The 17,813-nt window shown below is 39.3% G+C and overlaps 2 protein-coding genes across 2 annotated transcripts in view; one reads left to right on the top strand and one right to left on the bottom strand.

Annotated features, from left to right (window-relative positions):
* The window catches only part of kalrnb (kalirin RhoGEF kinase b), an 88,720-nt gene extending 83,227 nt beyond the window's left edge, over window positions 1-5,493 (bottom strand). Inside the window, exon 1 of the mRNA XM_053637230.1 lies at window positions 4,960-5,493. Within this exon, the coding sequence (XP_053493205.1) occupies window positions 4,960-5,026 (67 nt within the window). The 5' untranslated portion in view covers window positions 5,027-5,493. The remainder of the gene's footprint in view (window positions 1-4,959) is intronic.
* Window positions 5,494-9,667: 4,174 nt separating this feature from the next.
* ccdc14 (coiled-coil domain containing 14) lies at window positions 9,668-17,678 on the top strand. Its single transcript, XM_053637218.1, has 13 exons — window positions 9,668-9,956; window positions 10,713-10,768; window positions 10,886-10,952; window positions 11,051-11,123; window positions 11,205-11,336; window positions 11,433-11,630; window positions 11,943-12,034; window positions 12,195-12,816; window positions 14,684-14,822; window positions 15,155-15,237; window positions 15,785-15,961; window positions 16,259-16,391; window positions 16,539-17,678. Exons 1-13 carry the CDS (start codon window positions 9,927-9,929, stop codon window positions 17,386-17,388), a joined length of 2,652 nt encoding a protein of 883 aa, XP_053493193.1. The 5' UTR covers window positions 9,668-9,926; the 3' UTR covers window positions 17,389-17,678.
* Window positions 17,679-17,813: the final 135 nt, after the last annotated feature.

Below are 17,813 nucleotides of genomic sequence, written 5' to 3'. Positions count from 1 at the left end.
AATTATTTGTATAAAGCAAAAAGTATCATTTATCCTGAGCAAATATACCATACTTGAGCATATATTATGAGCAATATTTGACAATGTTTTCATGTTTAAACATTTATTTGTCTTCCTACACCATCAACTGCCTGACAAAATGAAATTACATAGTATTGTATATAGTATAACAAACATAGAATATAGTAACATTAGACTGTATAGACTGATCGCACAAATCACCTTAATTATATTCCTCTTAATTTTATTCTTCTTATACGACAGTCATTTCCTAAATATAACATTATTTATTAATTTAACAATGGCACATACTTTATATTCGTTTATGATTATGTTTAATTTTGTGGAATATTCATGAAACAAGTAATAATTATCACTTAGGTTATAGCACAAGCTTCTCACCAGCTTTCCTGTTTTGGAAAACCTAAAGTTCCACGTTTACCTACACTAAAATTTCCACGTTTACCTACACTAAAATTTCCACGTTTACCTACACTATAAGTTCCACTTTTACCTACACTAAAAGTTCCACGTTTACCTACACTAAAAGTTCCACGTTTACCTACACTAAAAGTTACACGTTTAACTACACTAAAAGTTACACGTTTACCTACACTATACAAGTTCCATGTTTACCTACACTAAAATTTACACGTTTACCTACACTAAAATTTACACGTTTACCTACACAAAAAGTTCCACGTTCACCTACACTAAAAGTTCCACGTTTACCTACACGAAAAGTTCCACTTTTACCTACACTAAAAGTTCCACGTTTACCTACATTAAAAGTTCCACATTTACCTACACTAAAAGTTTCACTTTTACCTACACTAAAAGTTCCACGTTTACCTGCACTAAAAGTTCCACTTTTACATACACTAAAAATTACATGTTTACCTACACTAAAAGTTTCACTTTTACCTACACTAAAAGTTCCACGTTTACCTGCACTAAAAGTTCCACTTTTACATACACTAAAAATTACATGTTTACCTACACTAAAAAGTTCCACGTTTACCTTCACTAAAAGTTACATGTATACTTACACTAAAATTTCCAAGTTTACCTACACTAAAATTTTCACGTTTACCTAAACTAAAATTTCCACGTTTACCTACACAAAAAGTTCCACGTTTACCTACACTAAAAGTTACACGTTTACCTACATTAAAAGTTACATGTTTACCTACACTAAAAGTTCCACATTTACCTACATTAAAAGTTACACGTTTACCTACACTAAAAGTTCCATGTTTACCTACACTAAAAAGTTCCACGTTTACCTACACCCACCTACACTAAAATTTCCACGTTTACCTACACTAAAAGTTACACGTTTACCTACATTAAAAGTTACATGTTTACCTACACTAAAAGTTCCACATTTACCTACATTAAAAGTTACACGTTTACCTACACTAAAATTTCCACATTTACCTACACTAAAAGTTCCACGTTTACCTACACTAAAAGTTACATGTATACTTACACTAAAATTTCCACATTTACCTACACTGAAAGTTACACATTTACCTACACTAAAAGTTACACGTTTACCAACACTAAAAGTTACACGTTTACCTGACTGTTACAAAGCACTGACACTGGAGACTCCTTCCAAAAATGCTTTTTTTGTCTCCTGACAAAAAAGAAAACAATTACAAAGTCCCTGTGTACGTTGTTACTATAGAAACACTAACATATTAGAGTTGTATTAAATATGAATATTTATTGATATAAACCTGCGACCTGTTTTTGTAAATGAATCAACAATTAAATTCACAATGGTATAAATATACTGTACATCATACTTTAAACATTTAAAATAGATCCAAAGGAAGTTATGTTCAGTGTTCACCATGTGCACCACCATTTAGATGTCAGGTGTGTTTATGTCAGAGAATTTTGGGAATTGTGTGGGAATTCCGACTTAGATGAGCGCTCCATTGGATTTTTTTTTTCAAGACGTTATGAATACAAAGGAAACGCATGATCAGTACTGTGTCAGTGCATCCTCATGTTAAACAGAAGTATGTATCTGTGTTAATGGAGGCTCGCCACAATCAAGAACACAGAAAAAAATCTTTTATTTTGGATTTTCTGTGCAAAAAAAGCATAACGCACAGTGCACACATGCACACACACTGAGTTTAAACCCCTGTCTGTCTGTATTTGTCTGTACTGACTAAAGTGATTGAGTGTCCGTCAATCCTCAAACACTGACAGTGATCTACTGATCCAGAAAAACACACTCAGCAGCCTCAAAGCTGCTTTTCAGGAGGAGGAAAAAAAACAATTATATGTTGTTTACACGTTTGACCTGATTCTGCACTGACACGTCCACTCCAATAATGTGAATCACTGAAACTGCCAACATTTACACGTTTACAAGTTCTGAATCTTTCTCTCTCCATCTATCTATCTATCTCTCTCTCTATGGTTACTACTTCTGGATCAGGATTAACCGAGATCACTAAACATGAACAAACGACTGATTCTAGACGTGTGGTGAATGCAAGCCCAGCCCTGAAGCGCCTGCTTATGTTTCGTGCTGTGAACAAGCTCATCTGATGAACACACACTGTGTATTATAGGCCCCCTGATTTCTGCAACGTTCAGCCTCACAGGTGGGTGTAGGAGCTTTTCCAGGACAGCAGCATGAGCAGATATGAAAATGCATGCTCAAGTAAAGCTACTAGGTGTGTACAGACACACACACACACACACACACACACACACACAAATACAGTACATGCACAGCTACAGAGACTACATCTACTACACCCACCGGGCCTCATTTGTCAATCTTTTCCTTGAGATGCATGTAAATGTTTTCGTAGCCAAACCAAACTTTTAGTTCCTCCTAAATGTCCAAAAAATGTCAAAAGTTGATGATTTTCCTCATGCTCATGTACATACAGTATGTTGATAAACGCCACTCGGCCTTAAATTAACAAGCGTGTTCATAGCACAGCTGATTTACATTTAGCCCCACCCATAAACTCCAGAAAAGGCAACACTCACTGTGAGCTGAAAACAACAAAATGACAACTAAATGATGAAAATGCACCTCTTGTGCACTCAACACACAAGTGCGTTGTGTGCTAAATCTTCCAGTAATGCAGCTGAGCCACTGCAGCCGATAAAAAAGAAGTACTTTTGCTCTAACTGACTGAACGGCTACTCTTATTTGCAGTAATTTATGGAGTTTCTTTCATGTCATTGATATGAGTTTTGCAGAAAAATCTTTCACACAATTTGTGTAATTAAAATAAACAAGTGATTTAAACCTGACAGTGTAATCCATATACAAAATCGCAGTAGCTAGACAATCTGAGGCCGACCACATTCATGAGTCCTCTTAAATTTGTCATTTTGCAAAATGTAAATTGACAAAAACCCACACGCTCTTATAAGATATGAATGTTTTTCTGAACTAGCTGGATTTTCACGCATACCACATTTCATGTGTAAACGCTCCTAGTTTTCGAATAAATCCAGCTTGTATCCAGCTTGACAGATCTGCATACAACCGTCACACTCTCTATTTAAACACCATAACGTCTTTAACATAAAACTCACAGTTTAAATGGCAAGTTTTATCAGGTGACTTGAATTGTATCGTCTGTTCATTAACACAATGTACACTAGGCTTAAATTACATAGTATTGCGGTATCAGAGAATTTTCTTACGAGTACCAGAACAAGTAAATGAGCATGAAATCAGACCAATTCCTGATATCAGTATCAGTATTGATGTATCCCTACTGCTGTATGTACCATCCGGTAAGGACTGATGATATAGCATACACATTTGTATACGCATAACACACATTGGTCCAAGCTATACCTTAACTACACTGACAACCATATTCGAATACACACTCAAACATACACATTTGTAAACAGACAAGGAGAATGTGTATTATCCAGAGAGCTTAGGGTGTTTGATTAAAAGGGATACCCAATGACCCAAGCCCAAGCATCTGTTGGGTGCAATGTAGAGAACTAGGTCAGTGTTAAGGCTTACAGTTTCATCATGAGGTCACTAAAAAACTAGAGTTTGAATGAAGCAATCCACTGATGTATGGTAAGCCATGAATGTTTGTGATATTGACTGAGGAGTCACATGATTTACCATGGCTCAGGATTACCAGAGGTTTGATATTGGTATCCATTGGACACCATCAACGACAAACCAAAATCCCTTACACTAAATTCTGAGCTACAATTCTAGACGAAGTGATGATCGAGGAGGTCATCGCTGTTCAGCGTGAATCAACAGGCTTGGGAAACATGCATCAATGTCATGGCCGACAAAAGGCAGCCACTCCCGGCGTGCGGGAGCACAACCTCAATAGTGAAGTAGCAGGTGCAGAGAGTGCACAGAAACCAACGACCAACGACAGGGACAGAACGTGTAGTGGCCTGTAGAGCGCGTTTCATGTGCAGTAAAGATAAACGGATGGACAGACGGACGGACGGCATTCCAGAGCATTGTAAGTCTACAGACTCCATCCAGCATCATCAGGAAGAGAGCATGTGGGAGGAACATGGCTGTTACCTCTTCTGTAGCCATGTAGGAGGGTAGCGTGGTGAGATTTACAGCACAGGGAGTGCCATGAAATCTTCTACATATCAAATATAGATCATTATCATTAACGCACACACACACACACACACACACACACACACACTGGTAGTGAGAAGTCCACAATCATCACACCTCATCTCTTAATGTAATTTCAACAAAAGCATTATGTGTAATGTTGTGTAATGGTCACTCTTTGGGTTCAACTGGACAAAAGACACCACACACACACACACACACACACACACACACACACATATATATATATATATATATATATATATATATATATATATATATATATATAGATATAGATAGATAGATAGATAGATAGATAGAAAGATAGATAGATACACCCAGCCCACCTGTCTTGAAAAACGGGTCCGTATCCGGCTCATTCGGTCCTTCCTCAGCAACCTCGGCAGAATTCATGGTGTTTTTTCTCCTTCTGTACAAGTATAAACAGCAGAGCGGATTTCTACACACACGCTTATGTTGTGCAGCCCATTTGGGAGCTCTCGGTGGCCGCGGTTTCCTCCGTCCCTCCTGTCTTTCTCTTTTTTTTCTCTCCTTTTTTTTTCCTTTACTACAGAAAGCAGCGCCTCACCGGGCGCTATTGTTGTGTGACAGGCTGCTGCTGCTGTTCCACTCACACAAATCCCAACCGTTAACAACGATTTGAACGACGCAGACCAAACCTCAATCGCTCAATTCCTCATGCACACATCCTTATCTTTTTGTGCACTAACGCGCGCGCTAACGGTGCTTCTCCCGTTACCGATGGGCTACAATGGCAGCGCGCGCTCCTCTGTTCGTTTCGGGGTAGACGGGAAGAGCGCGCGGATGATCGCTCCCCGAGTTCCACAGTCCAAATAATAATAACCTAATAATAATGATAATATTAATAATAATAATAATAATAATAATAATAATAATAATAATAAATTAATAATTAGACTTAAAAATATAGAAGTCAAAATACTGTCGCTTGAATGCCGTGAAAACGTCCAGAGATGCACGCTCAAGCGGCTCCTAATAATGGGGTGTGCATAAGTGTGTGTGTGTGTGTGTGTGTGTGTGGAGAGAGGCCGACTCCCCCACTCAGCATCAATACGCTCCCTCTTGACTTCCTCAATGCTTCATAGAGCATCGGAGGCTTTTTGGACCAGGATAATGGGCCAGTTGCCAGCAAGCACAAAAAAAAAAGTTATCACAACGTTCCCATGTGGTTATTGTTTCAACTTAGGGTCACTGAACCATCAGTGCACCATGAACATTATGGGTTTAAATTGTCTGTTAAATATTATTCATAAAAGAAAAACAATTTTTTTAAACGCAAAGTTCTCTTTAATATTTAAAAAAAAAAGAAAAAAGAAAAAAAAAGAATTAATATTAGGCTATAGAACATTTCCAAAGCCAATAACATTTCCAAATTGGCATGTTTAAGTTTTAGCATGTTTTCTTAAACAAATAGATATAGGTTGGAATTTTTTTTAGTAGTTCTTCCAAAAAGATTTCTTAACTTTTTTTTTTACTAATGAAGCATTTGCTGTCTGATTTAATTAATAAATTTTTTAAAAATTTAAAGAAGAAGAAGAAGAATCTTAAATATACAAAGCTGTCACCTGGAAACATCGGAGTTCCAGAGTCCAAATAATAATAATAATAATAATAATAATAATAATAATAATAATTTTCTGTGACTGAATGTAACCCTTTCTAGCAGTACACTGGCATTCAAAATCAGTATAAACAAAACAATTCTTTTATCACTGAAAGTCTATTATAAGATGAGTCAGGACACTGTTGGGTTTCTGTGTCTAGAGTATCATGACTCTGCTCAGCAGGGCGGGGGGGTGGGGGGGGGGTGTATGGGGGTTGAGCCCCCTGCTGGGTAAACAATTCACACCTCTCCACAATAACATTGGTAAAGAGATAGAAACAGACAGCACAAATAAAGCTGTTTTTTGATAGTAAAACACTGTACACAACTGCCACAATAACATTATAACATTTAAACCTAGTAGGCTAGGTAAAAAATTTATACTTATGAAAAACTGCAAATTATTAAATTATTAAACTGTCTGCTTTCATATGAGCCATTAACTACACTACTGTGGAGTGTGACATCACAAATAAATTCAATACTGAACATGGGTACCACAAAAATAGGCAGAAATGAAAACTCTTTGGTCTCTGGTAAGAGTCAAGCATGTATGCTCTCAGAAAAAAAATGAAGCTACTAAGCTGCAACTTTACATGTCACTGGGGTGGTACACTCATAAGTACATATTTTGTAACTTTAATATGTATCTTTCACCTCCAGCTGTGGCTATGAATGATTAAATGGTTACATAGGTTACATAATTGGACTTGATTTTAGGGTAAAGCTTTAAATGTACATGGCATGAACATTTCCAGGTAAAATAAAGGTATAAAATATGTACCCTTGATGGTACCACCACAGCGAAATGAAAAAGAACAGTTTAGTATATTATAGTATACAGTATTGTATATTAAGGACGTTTTGTGGGCGTGTCCTTGTCTATTAACTCCCCTCCTCCCGGTCGCCCCGCCCCCTTGATACTTTCTCTGGCATGCTTGTGAACTTTTAAACGGTTTTGTTGTTCCTAGAAGTTAAATACTGCAAAGCGAAGCTCACCAGGAAATCCCAGCTTCCTGTCATTCATAGTCAGCTTCTTTTTTTCTTCACTGGAAACAAGATCAGATTTTTACTGCAAACAAATCTAGACTGAATAAACTATAGGCTACATGACAGAGGACAAAAATGTACACATATGAGAAAGTCTTTGAATTTACGTTCGAATATATCCATGAGGTAGAACGTTTGTAATTTTACAATGACATTTTACAAAATGAGTTCAATTGTAATAAATAAAGATGACAGTGAAATGTCCCCCTCCAGTGGAGAAAAAGATTCTAGCAGAATCATCTTCTCCAGCGTCTCCATGTTCTGTAAGATCTTTTAGGAGATTGATCAGTGGGCGTGTCATTAAGTCCATATATAGAAATGAGAGCATGTTGAGTGGGCGTGTCTTTAAGCACATATGTAGGAATATGTAGGATTCCAAATATGAAAGCTGGAAGAAAGTAAAGAAGTCTCTGGTAATCATATATACTGTTGCATACTGTATTTCACATATTTTGATAGCCAACTAGCTGACATAAGCTACCTTAACATGATTTCTAAGAGGATTTATCTTTTTTTTGTCATATTCATTAAAATACACTGTAGAATAACTAGGCCTAATCTTTTAAATATATGCCCTTTTTTCACAAACCATTAAAAATGCTATGATCCATGCTTGCTACATTATGAACTCTGACACCAGCTGTAAATCACATGTCTGCCAATCAAGTCCTACACGCAGACCTGTACACATACCTATAGCAGCGATGGATGGAGATGTGTCTCACATGGACATCATCAAAGTGCTGACTTACCTGGAAAGTTCATGATGCAGCAAATAATCTTAGAAAGTGTACTTTTAGGTTTTGAAAGAAGTTGCACTATGCTTTTTATCAATTGTGACCGTTCACACATTTGGAAACAGTATTTTGCTTTTTTGTCTTGTTTGTGTGACGACTGCTTGAGCACAAAGGAACAAATGATCCGGAGAACAAAAAGGCAACAAAAGACGAAGGAACAAAAATGATTTGTTCATAGATGAATCATCAATGAGTCAGTCCTTCGATGAGACGATTTCAGGTCAGATCTTCTGTGTGATTTCTCCTTAGTGAAGAGAGCAACGGAGTGGTGAAGGTGTCAGTGCCTCAACTTTCTGAGAAGGCTGAAAAAAACCCATCTCCCCTCGCTCATCCTCACCACGTTCTACAGAGGAACTGCTGAGAGCATCCTGAGCAATTGCATTTTTGCTGCTAACTATATTGATACTTTTTTATTATCATATTTAATTTCTTGTCACTATTATACACTCTATCTGCCTGTTACTGCAATAACTGCTATGTCCATATAAGCTTATCTGCTGAATACTATGTCATAGCATGTTATATTTACATTCACAGCATTTTTATTATATTATTATTCTTTTGAACTACCTGTTATATCTGACACTTCCATACTAGAACTGTGTAATGATCCGGGTTACACTGTATCTCACTGTGCCTGTTGTCCTGTTTTAGTAGTTTCTGTACTGTCTTGTGTTGTTTGCACAATTTTGCACGTGCACTTTATGTAAAAATGTGTAGGTTTATTTAGTTCTGTGTCGTCTCATGTAGTTAGTGTGGTGTTTTATGTAGCACCATGGTCCTGGAGGAATGTTGTTTCATTTCACTGTGTACTGTACCAGCTGTATATAGTTGAAATGACAGTGACTTAACTTGACTTGAAGGTGTCACAGCTCTAACGTGCACCTGAGATAAATGAAGGCTGGACACTGGCTGTAGGCTATACAAAGTCTCAATTAGGCAAAAAACCAAACCAAACCACAGAACAATATGAATGTTCAGTAATTGCTTTCACACTACGCATTTCTGATATTGGTATATGCCATATATTCCCATTTCATAAAATGTTTATATTTGCAATTATTATAGACAAGGGTCTAAGTTTGCCTACCCTCAGCGTGAAATCTAGAAGATATTAATAGCAAACAAATCAAAATGCCTCAAATTAAAATCACTTCAAATGTTGTGAATGCGATTATACATATTCTATAATAATAATAATAATAATAATAATAATAATAATAATAATATAGCATAAATCTGTATGTCTAGTGTTTTGTTTTGGCCTGTTATCTTGCTTCATTGTGCACCAATAATAATAATCATCATCATCATAATAATAATCATAATAATAATAATAAAAGTGATGTGTGGAAAATAAACTGACTCGCGGGAATAACAGGTTGAGAAGCCGCGAAAGAAAAATAAGGGAGTCGCGTTTCTATAGTTACGCTTTCAACACCTCAAGCGGAAATCACTACGCCCATATCGCTATTGGGTACTGTTTTTATGATTGACGAGCATTTTACCGAATAGTCGAAAGGATTCGGATGACGTCACATAGAATGCACTAATGATTTCGGGGAGTAAAGGTTGTCGCATTTCTATTGGTCGAGCGCGTCGTTGTATTCCGTTTAAAACAACAAACTTCTCCTAGCAGCTGACGGCTGTGGAGGTTGTTGAACCACTTTAAAGTGACACTCTTTTTAACAATCGTTGGTGTCACTAGATATAGTAAACATCTTATATTCTGAGAAAAATATCCGTGAGTCTTTAGACGAAGTCAATATCGTGATTGACAGGAGTGCACTTCTTGCTAGCTGGCTATAGATTAGCCGCATATATGGCAAGGCACGTGACACCCAGACACAAGGTAATACTCAGCGCCACAACTGACATACATGAAATATATTTATTGTAAAATATTTGTAATGGGGTGTTGCTAATTTGTTGGATGATGCTTGTTGAACGTTATTCATGTGAGACGATAGTGATTGTGTCCCGCGGTGACGTCATAGGGCGACTTTGTTATCGTCTGCGCGGTTGTAATGGCCTTGTAACGGAGAATAAAAATGGATAACCTTTATGTTTCGCCGTTAGCTTCTAAAAATCAATCAAACAAACACAAAAAACCCCAACAAAAGCATATTTTCTCACTCACCATTTTCCATTTACGTTATATTATTGAGAATTCTAACTAAAGGACTAAAGCACTGCTGCATCGCTTTCTGTAGGCACAGATTAAACGAGGGCTAAATCAAAGTCAACGCTATCAGCAGGTAAACAGCATTCAGGACGTTTACATGGACAACAATAATCCGATATTAACCCGATTAAGACAATACTTTGATTAAGAAACTACAATGTAAACAGCGATTATTGATTACCTTAATCTGGCTAAAGTCATACTCGAAGTAAACACAAATATTGGGGGTTATGTAGGAAACTGTTAAACCAAGTGAAAAGTTTAAACAAAAAAAGTCCACTCTGAATTTCATTACAAAATAAACCTTGGAAGATAATGGTATGAACATTACAAATTGTGAATGTTAATATAAGTCGGTTTCATATCAGTCACAAACCCGGTCACTGTTGTGACTGCATCCTTATGCATGTGTGTCACTGGTAGGTGGTGTCATCCGGTAGGTTGACGGGATCCGGCCGAGGACAGGTGACCAGGAAAAAGTAACCCCCCACACACACATATACACACACACACACACACAATCCTAGCTTTCACTGACACCATCCTATATGTATATATGACATGTCTCGAACAGAATTTTTGAACCTGTATTGCAGGGTTGCTGGAAGACCTCTACATCTTGGCCCTTCATATTCTCTTTACTCCACAGATTCAGAAGACCAGGTAATTTTATCAGTAGGAGCTGTTTAATTATGTACATTAACATCATTATCCATATGGACATACCTTAATTTCATTTCTTCGTGAAATGTGCCAATCAGGTCACAACCATAAACGAAGGCCTGGATCGATGTGCGGCTTTGCTCAGCGATATACTTCAAGCTGAAAAAACAGGTACCCAGTGATCAGTACGTGCGTTTGTTGCATGTCTTTTTGCGTCTTTAACATGTATAGTGTATGTTATCTACCCAACAGACCCCAAGACGAAGTCGCAAATCTCAAAGGCGGCTCCTGCCAAAAAGAAAACAGCACTTGGCAAGAATGAAACAGAGAGAAAGAGGGTCGGGAAGAAGGCAAGCGCAGCCGCACACGCAAACAAGAGACCAGGTGATGTTGCGCACACATCACTGTTGAAATAATTGTTTTTTTTATTGCAAATATTGGAACTGTAAACCAAAGATTTGCCATGTATCCTTTCTGTAGCTCTGGTCCAGAAGACCATCTTACCCTCACAGACTTATGCAGGCTTAAGAAGGCAGCCATGTGTCCGTGGTGTGCAGCAGCCCCCTGCTGTCGATGTTGTCATCGGATCAGGAGTGAGGCAGGGAGGGACCTCTGTGACACAAGTGGAGTGTGTTCAGCCGCACAGCTTTCCTCTAGGCAGCAGTCTTCCACCCACAGGTTAGAAAACAGCACGTACACATGCGAGGAGGTAGCCATGAATGTCTCGGATTAGTGAATCTATAGCATTGTTTCCTGATTGATTATTTTACAGAGTGTGTATTTTTAGCTGCTATAAAATTACACTGCGTGTGCATGTGTGCACAGAGTTACATTTTCGGGGTTGTTTGAAATAATTACACTAGGATGAAAAGAATTCCAATCATTATCATTCAAGGTCAACTAGAAGATAGCGGTATAATCCAATAAAATACATGACGACATAGCACAGGGTGTATTAAATATTCGGATGTGTGTATTTTGGTTTTGCAGGACCGCAACCCTCCACTGTGTTTAATTGCCGTCTGACCACCTCCACCCCAGCACTCAGTCCTCACAGACCCACATCAGCTCACAGTCCAACGGTATGATTCTGCACACCAACATCCCAAACGTCAAACACCATTAATTAATTACTAAGAGACTCAAATGCTCGATCTGTGCTGTCAATTTCTCTCTCCTCATCCGTCAGTCAATGTCAGGTTCTATTCTGTTTCTGCCGTTGTGTCTCCTACATCTCTACAGTCTCACAGAGGAGCAGATGGAGAGATGCATCACTTCCCTCAGCAGTGGACTGAAGCCTCTGTGGCACCATCAACTCAACACGGAGCTTTAAGTGCTACAGTTTCACCCACCCAGTACACAGCGTCTTTTTCTGTAGCTCCAGCTGTCCAGCTGCAGCCTGCAGTCTCCACAGCTGTGTCGGCTGTACAACCGGGGCAGCTTAAACCCTCCAGTCCTGTTATAAATGCACCTCATGCAGGTTCAGGTGGACAGAGCAGCACCCTACAGTCACATAGTGGACCTCAATGCTGCCCTTCTTCTCCAGTGTCAGCACAAAGCCACACACCGGTACCCCTCGCCACCCACATCCTGGTGTGCGACAGTTCACAGGATCAACAGCTTTCGTCTGGAGAGTGTGTGTCGTCTTCATCAGAGGAGAGTGGGGACTGCATGAGTGAAGACGATGAGCTGGACAGAGTGGATACCATGCCAGTCAGAGACACAAGCTGTCAGACCAGCATAGACAAGCATACTGTGATGCTGAAATACAACAGCAAGTCAGGGAGCCCTGTAAAGACAGCCAGGAAGGTGATGACTGTCAAATACCTGTTAGGAGAGCTGAAGGCGCTGGTAGCTAATCAAGGTGAGTGGTGTGAAATTGCTGTTTCAGCTGTTTCAGCTATTTCAGTACTGTTGTACGTTTCTCAGCCTGCCAAACAGACCCGCTAACCGACTCACTATCTCTAACTGACTTACTGAATCCCTACCTCACTGACTCCCTACTTCATTCACTGACTCACTGATTCCCTACCTCACTCACTCACCGTCTGTCTCACTGTCTGTCACTGACCCCTACCTCACAAGCTGACTCACTGAATCCCTTCCTCACTGACTTACTCACTGACTATCTACCTCACTCACTCACCATCTGTCACACTGTCTATATCACTGACCCCTATTTCACAAGCTAACTCACTGACCCCTACCTCACCAACCTACTCACTGAATCCCTACCTCACTAACTGACTCACTGACTGTCTACTTTACTGTCTAACTCACTGAATGTTTAATTCACTGGCTGTGTATCTCACTGTCTAACTCACTGACTCCCTGACTCCCTACTTCATTCACTGATCTACTGAATCCCTACCTCACTGACTGACTCACTGATAGTGAATGAGTGAGGCAGACAATCAGTTCAGTAAATCACTTGGTGAGGTTGGGGTCAGTAGCAGACAGTGAGGCAGATAGTGAGTGAGTGAGGCACCTCACCAAGTGATTTACTGAACCCCTACCTCACTGACTGATTTACTGACGCTACCTCACCAACCCACTGTCTGTTTACCCCACAGACTGACCCTTCCTGCCTCACGGACTCCCTGCCTCACTGACCGTGTACCTCACTGAATGACCAAACCCCTACTACATTGACGTCCTAAATGGTTCACTGAATGATTAATTGACTGACTGACTGACTGACTCACTGACCAAATGACTCACTGAGCAGCTGACTATTTGACTCTTGACTCTTGACTCTTTGACTCTTTGATTGAGCAACTCACTAACAGATTTAGTGTATGAGGGACTAATGACTGACTGACTCCCTTACTGCCTGATTGCATTGACTGATTCATTGCCGCACTGGATCATTGAATCACTAATTCAATATGGTTAGTACAAGTTGCTTGAATTTGGCTTTTTGAAATTTAAGTACTGGAAAACCTTAAAAGTGTTTGAATTATAAAATGTCAATAAATATGAAATCGCTAAATAGAGTGTTTATTTTCGATAGAACACGAATACAATCCTTTCACTCAAAATATGACTCCCTGCTGTAGCCCCTCCCCCTCCTCCCGCTATTCACTTGCTCATTTTAACAGAGACCACTTCGATCCACTTTTCAGACCCCTTTAGCCACTTTTTTTCAAAAAAGCACTAGCGGCATATCTAGCAACTTTTTGGACAAACTTGAGCTACTTTCCATAGAAGAGAGTGGCCAGTACTGCCTATAGAAGTATTCTGCGGACAATATTCAAAAGTAATTGCAAACTGTATTTAAAACCCAGGGTTAGTCTTAGCAACTACAGCAAAATGCTGTTAAAAAAAAAAAAAAAAGTGGTTTTTATTGCTACATTTTTTTTATTTTAGGAGTTACTCATGTAAAACATTTCTTTAAAAAAAAATTATAAAATAAAACAAACTGAATTTTTAAAATCTATTTGTTTTAGTTGATAGCAATAAGGAATAAAGAAATAAAGAATATGTTTGGATGACATCTATTGTATAGTCCTTGAAAAAGAATAGTGCTTGAATCTCTGTCTCATTGACTCAGTAACCGAACCACTGTCTTACTAACTGAATTACTGACTCATTGACTCACTAATTGAATTACTGATTCATTGACTCACTAACTCACTAACTGAACCGCTTGGTCTCTCACAGACTCACTGATTTGTTTTTTAATGCTACAGTTTTAATGATGTCTGAGTGGTTGTTCCTCTTCCCCGTAGACAGTGAGGCGGTTCGTCTTATCTCAGAGGTAGAGCAGAGCATCTCCCTGCTCCCCGCCATGGTGGGCAGCACCAACATTCAGGCTGAGCTTGCCCTCGCACTGCAGCCACTCAGAAGTGAGAACGTGCAGCTCCGCAGGTTAGTAGCACTCACTCTGCACCATGTAGCACAGTAATAAAGTTCTAATATTTACTGATCATACATGCTTTAGGAGCATAGTGGACTTTAGCGAGGTGAATTACAATAAAAAAGACTGGCAAACCTTTACATTTTGCACAGCCAACCTCACTTCATGTATTGCCTTTTAAGGAAAAGAGGCAGAGCTGAGCTGGAAAAAATTAAACAGCCTGAATGGCAATATTATAAATTTTCTCAGTCTTAGAAACACTTTTAAACTTTACATACTGCACTTTTGATTGAATTTTTACTTGAAATACCTTAAATGCTGATGTGTGTGTCTTGTTCTGTAGGCGTCTGAGAATACTGAATCAGCAGTTACAGGAACGGGAGAGAGCAGAAAGACAGGCAAGACCGGTGGACTGCAATCTAGAATGTAAGAACACCTTCTAAAGCTTCACATCGGATTTCATCAAGATTGAGATGCTGCAGCAGCATGAAATCATTTTCAGTAGTGGTTAGCACATTTGCCTCGCATCTCCAGGGTTGGGGGTTCGAATCACCTCTCGGAGTTTGCATGTTCTCCGTGTGCATCGGGGGATTCCTCTGGGTATTCATGTTTCCTCCCCCAGTCCAAAGACATGCGCTGTAGGCTGATTGGCATTTCCAAATTGTCCATAGTGTGTGAGTGCGATAGGTTGGCACCGTGTCCAGGGTGTCCCCCCGCCTCACGCCCTGAGTTCCCTGAAATAGTCTCCAGGCTCTCCTGTGACCCTGTGTAGGATAAGAGGTACAGAAAATGGATAGATGGATGAGAAGGTTATGTTAATTGAATAACTACAATGAAATTAACAGTCAATCAGTTAAAAATGTCAAATATGCAAAGAAAATGAAACAATCTAGCTTTTGTCTTGTTTATGATGTTACTCGGTCTTACTGTTTGTAAGCCACACAGTCAGAGCTTGTGTATTTGTGTGTTTCAGTGGTCTCGCTTCAGTCGCTAAACCTCACACTTCAGACTCAGTTAAATGACCGCTATAGAGAGCTGGAGAACCTTCAGCAGGAGAACCAGAAACTACAGCAGGCTGTAGAGGACCGAGAGAACGACCTGCAACAGACCAAAGAGCAGTGCGAGTTAGAGACAAGTCGTATACGCATGGGTAAAAAAAACAACAGGATTTTCTTTGTTCTTGAATAGAGAATTCCACAGTGCTGTGGTTGGTATATGTGACATGCCTCCATTTTTTTAAAGAAATGAAATAATAATGTATGTCGCTAGACTTTGTTTTTTAGCAGTTATTTAAAGTGCTGTACTGATGTACGTATATGGTGATCTTCCTTGCTCACAAATTGTATGTATATTTATTTCCAATGTTATATAAATAAATTGTGTCCATTTTGGTGTGCACATGCCTTTAGAGTATTAAAATCACTTTTTTTGTATCATTCATATTTAGATGTGAGTGAGGCATTAGCTCAAATGCGAAACTGCCAGGCTAAGCTGGAAGACTCTGAGAGGGAGAACACTGCACTGACACAGAGCCTCCAGCAGAAGGAGGCAGAGATCACAAAACTACAGGAGATAATCAGGTATGGTGAAGTGCGGTACAGGCAAATTTGACACCTATGTAATTATAAATATTTTATAGAATAAGGGCGTGTGTTTTACTGCACGTATTGAAGCCTTCATTTTTTTAAATGTACATTTTTTTTTTTTACACATTTGTCTACACATAGAAATCTTCAGAAAAGCCCCATCCCCTGCCATCCTGCTCAGACAGATGTTTCCAGACCTCCTGCGGCTCAGCTCACTAAGAGTGTTCTAGATCTGTATGAGAATCAGCAGCGAGAGCCTACTGTGGCCAACCGAGTCACAGACTCCGTTAAGGCCTACCTTGAGACTCTAGAGGACTCTGGACACAGCTCGCCACCTCACCCAGCTCACCCTCAATCCCATAAACTGTCTCGCTCTTCCCCTGGCCAGTGGAAATGCAGACAAGAGCGTTCCCCTAAAAGCTCAGATGTACACACATCACTAAAGAACATGGCAGTTGGGAGTGTGAGTCAGGAAGTAGAGAAGAGCGAAGCAGCTTTTGTTCCGCTACGAGAAACGGCAACGGTGCAGCTTGCACCAGTTCCCCAGAAACACTCTCCAGTTCATGGAAACGGTCACGTCGGACTGAAGTTCCTCGGACTTGCGTTTAATAAACTTGGCATCTCAAATGGCCTCCCAGCTCTGCATGAGGATCATTGTACAGATTACCTCCCATGTCCTGATGGTGTGAGCTTACAGCTGAAACAGCCCAGTGAGGGTGCTGTTAATCTTGCAGACCAGTCGCAATCCCAATCCCAGCATGCACGGCGACGTCTGCATATGGGAGAAGCATCAGTATACACAGGAAGGCCATCAGCATATGAGAACACCTTTTCATCCTGTGATATAAAATCTTTAGATTCAGACTGGTGCGTGAACTCCTTTTCTACGTTTAACACACGCGACGAGCAAGAGTTCCGCAATGGCTTAGCAGCTTTAGATGCCAGTATTGCCAGCCTGCAGAGGACCCTGAAAGCTGACCTTAAGAGATGATTGTACTAATGTAGTTTTATGCCTGTTTTATATCGGTTTTATGTGTTTTAATCATGTTATTAAATTATTTGTCATTAAAGTTAAACGTGCGTGTAGTTTGTTGCAAAGTGTTTTTTAAGGAGCTTTAGCAGCAGATGTTTAAAAAGGATGACCAATACACTGTATCTAAAATAGCAAAATGTCAAGTATAACTCCATATTCGGTCACATAGAGGGTTCTGAAATTGGTCATCCAGGTGATTCCACGATTGGGGTACCATTTGTTTTCTACTGATATTACATTTACAGATGTGGGTAAAAAAAAAAAAAAAAATTTAAACATTAATAATGCTTAGAAAACAGCAGTTTGCCCCAATATTATTACATTATTATTACTTTTTAATTGAAATATATTCATTACAATACTTGGAAAAATCTTATAACAGG

This window comes from Ictalurus furcatus, chromosome 12 (assembly GCF_023375685.1).
Source record: "Ictalurus furcatus strain D&B chromosome 12, Billie_1.0, whole genome shotgun sequence".
Lineage (NCBI taxonomy): Eukaryota > Metazoa > Chordata > Actinopteri > Siluriformes > Ictaluridae > Ictalurus > Ictalurus furcatus.
This window is presented reverse-complemented; position numbering and strand designations above follow the sequence as displayed.

What these genes read in the sequence shown, in the direction of transcription:
- ccdc14 (XM_053637218.1), top strand. Translation starts at nt 9,927, where the DNA reads ATGGCAAGGCACGTGACACCCAGACACAAG. An exon ending in GACAAGTCGTATACGCATGG is followed by an intron (nt 15,962 to 16,258) that starts GTAAAAAAAACA and finishes ATTCATATTTAG; the next exon opens with ATGTGAGTGAGGCATTAGCT. An exon ending in AAACTACAGGAGATAATCAG is followed by an intron (nt 16,392 to 16,538) that starts GTATGGTGAAGT and finishes GTCTACACATAG; the next exon opens with AAATCTTCAGAAAAGCCCCA.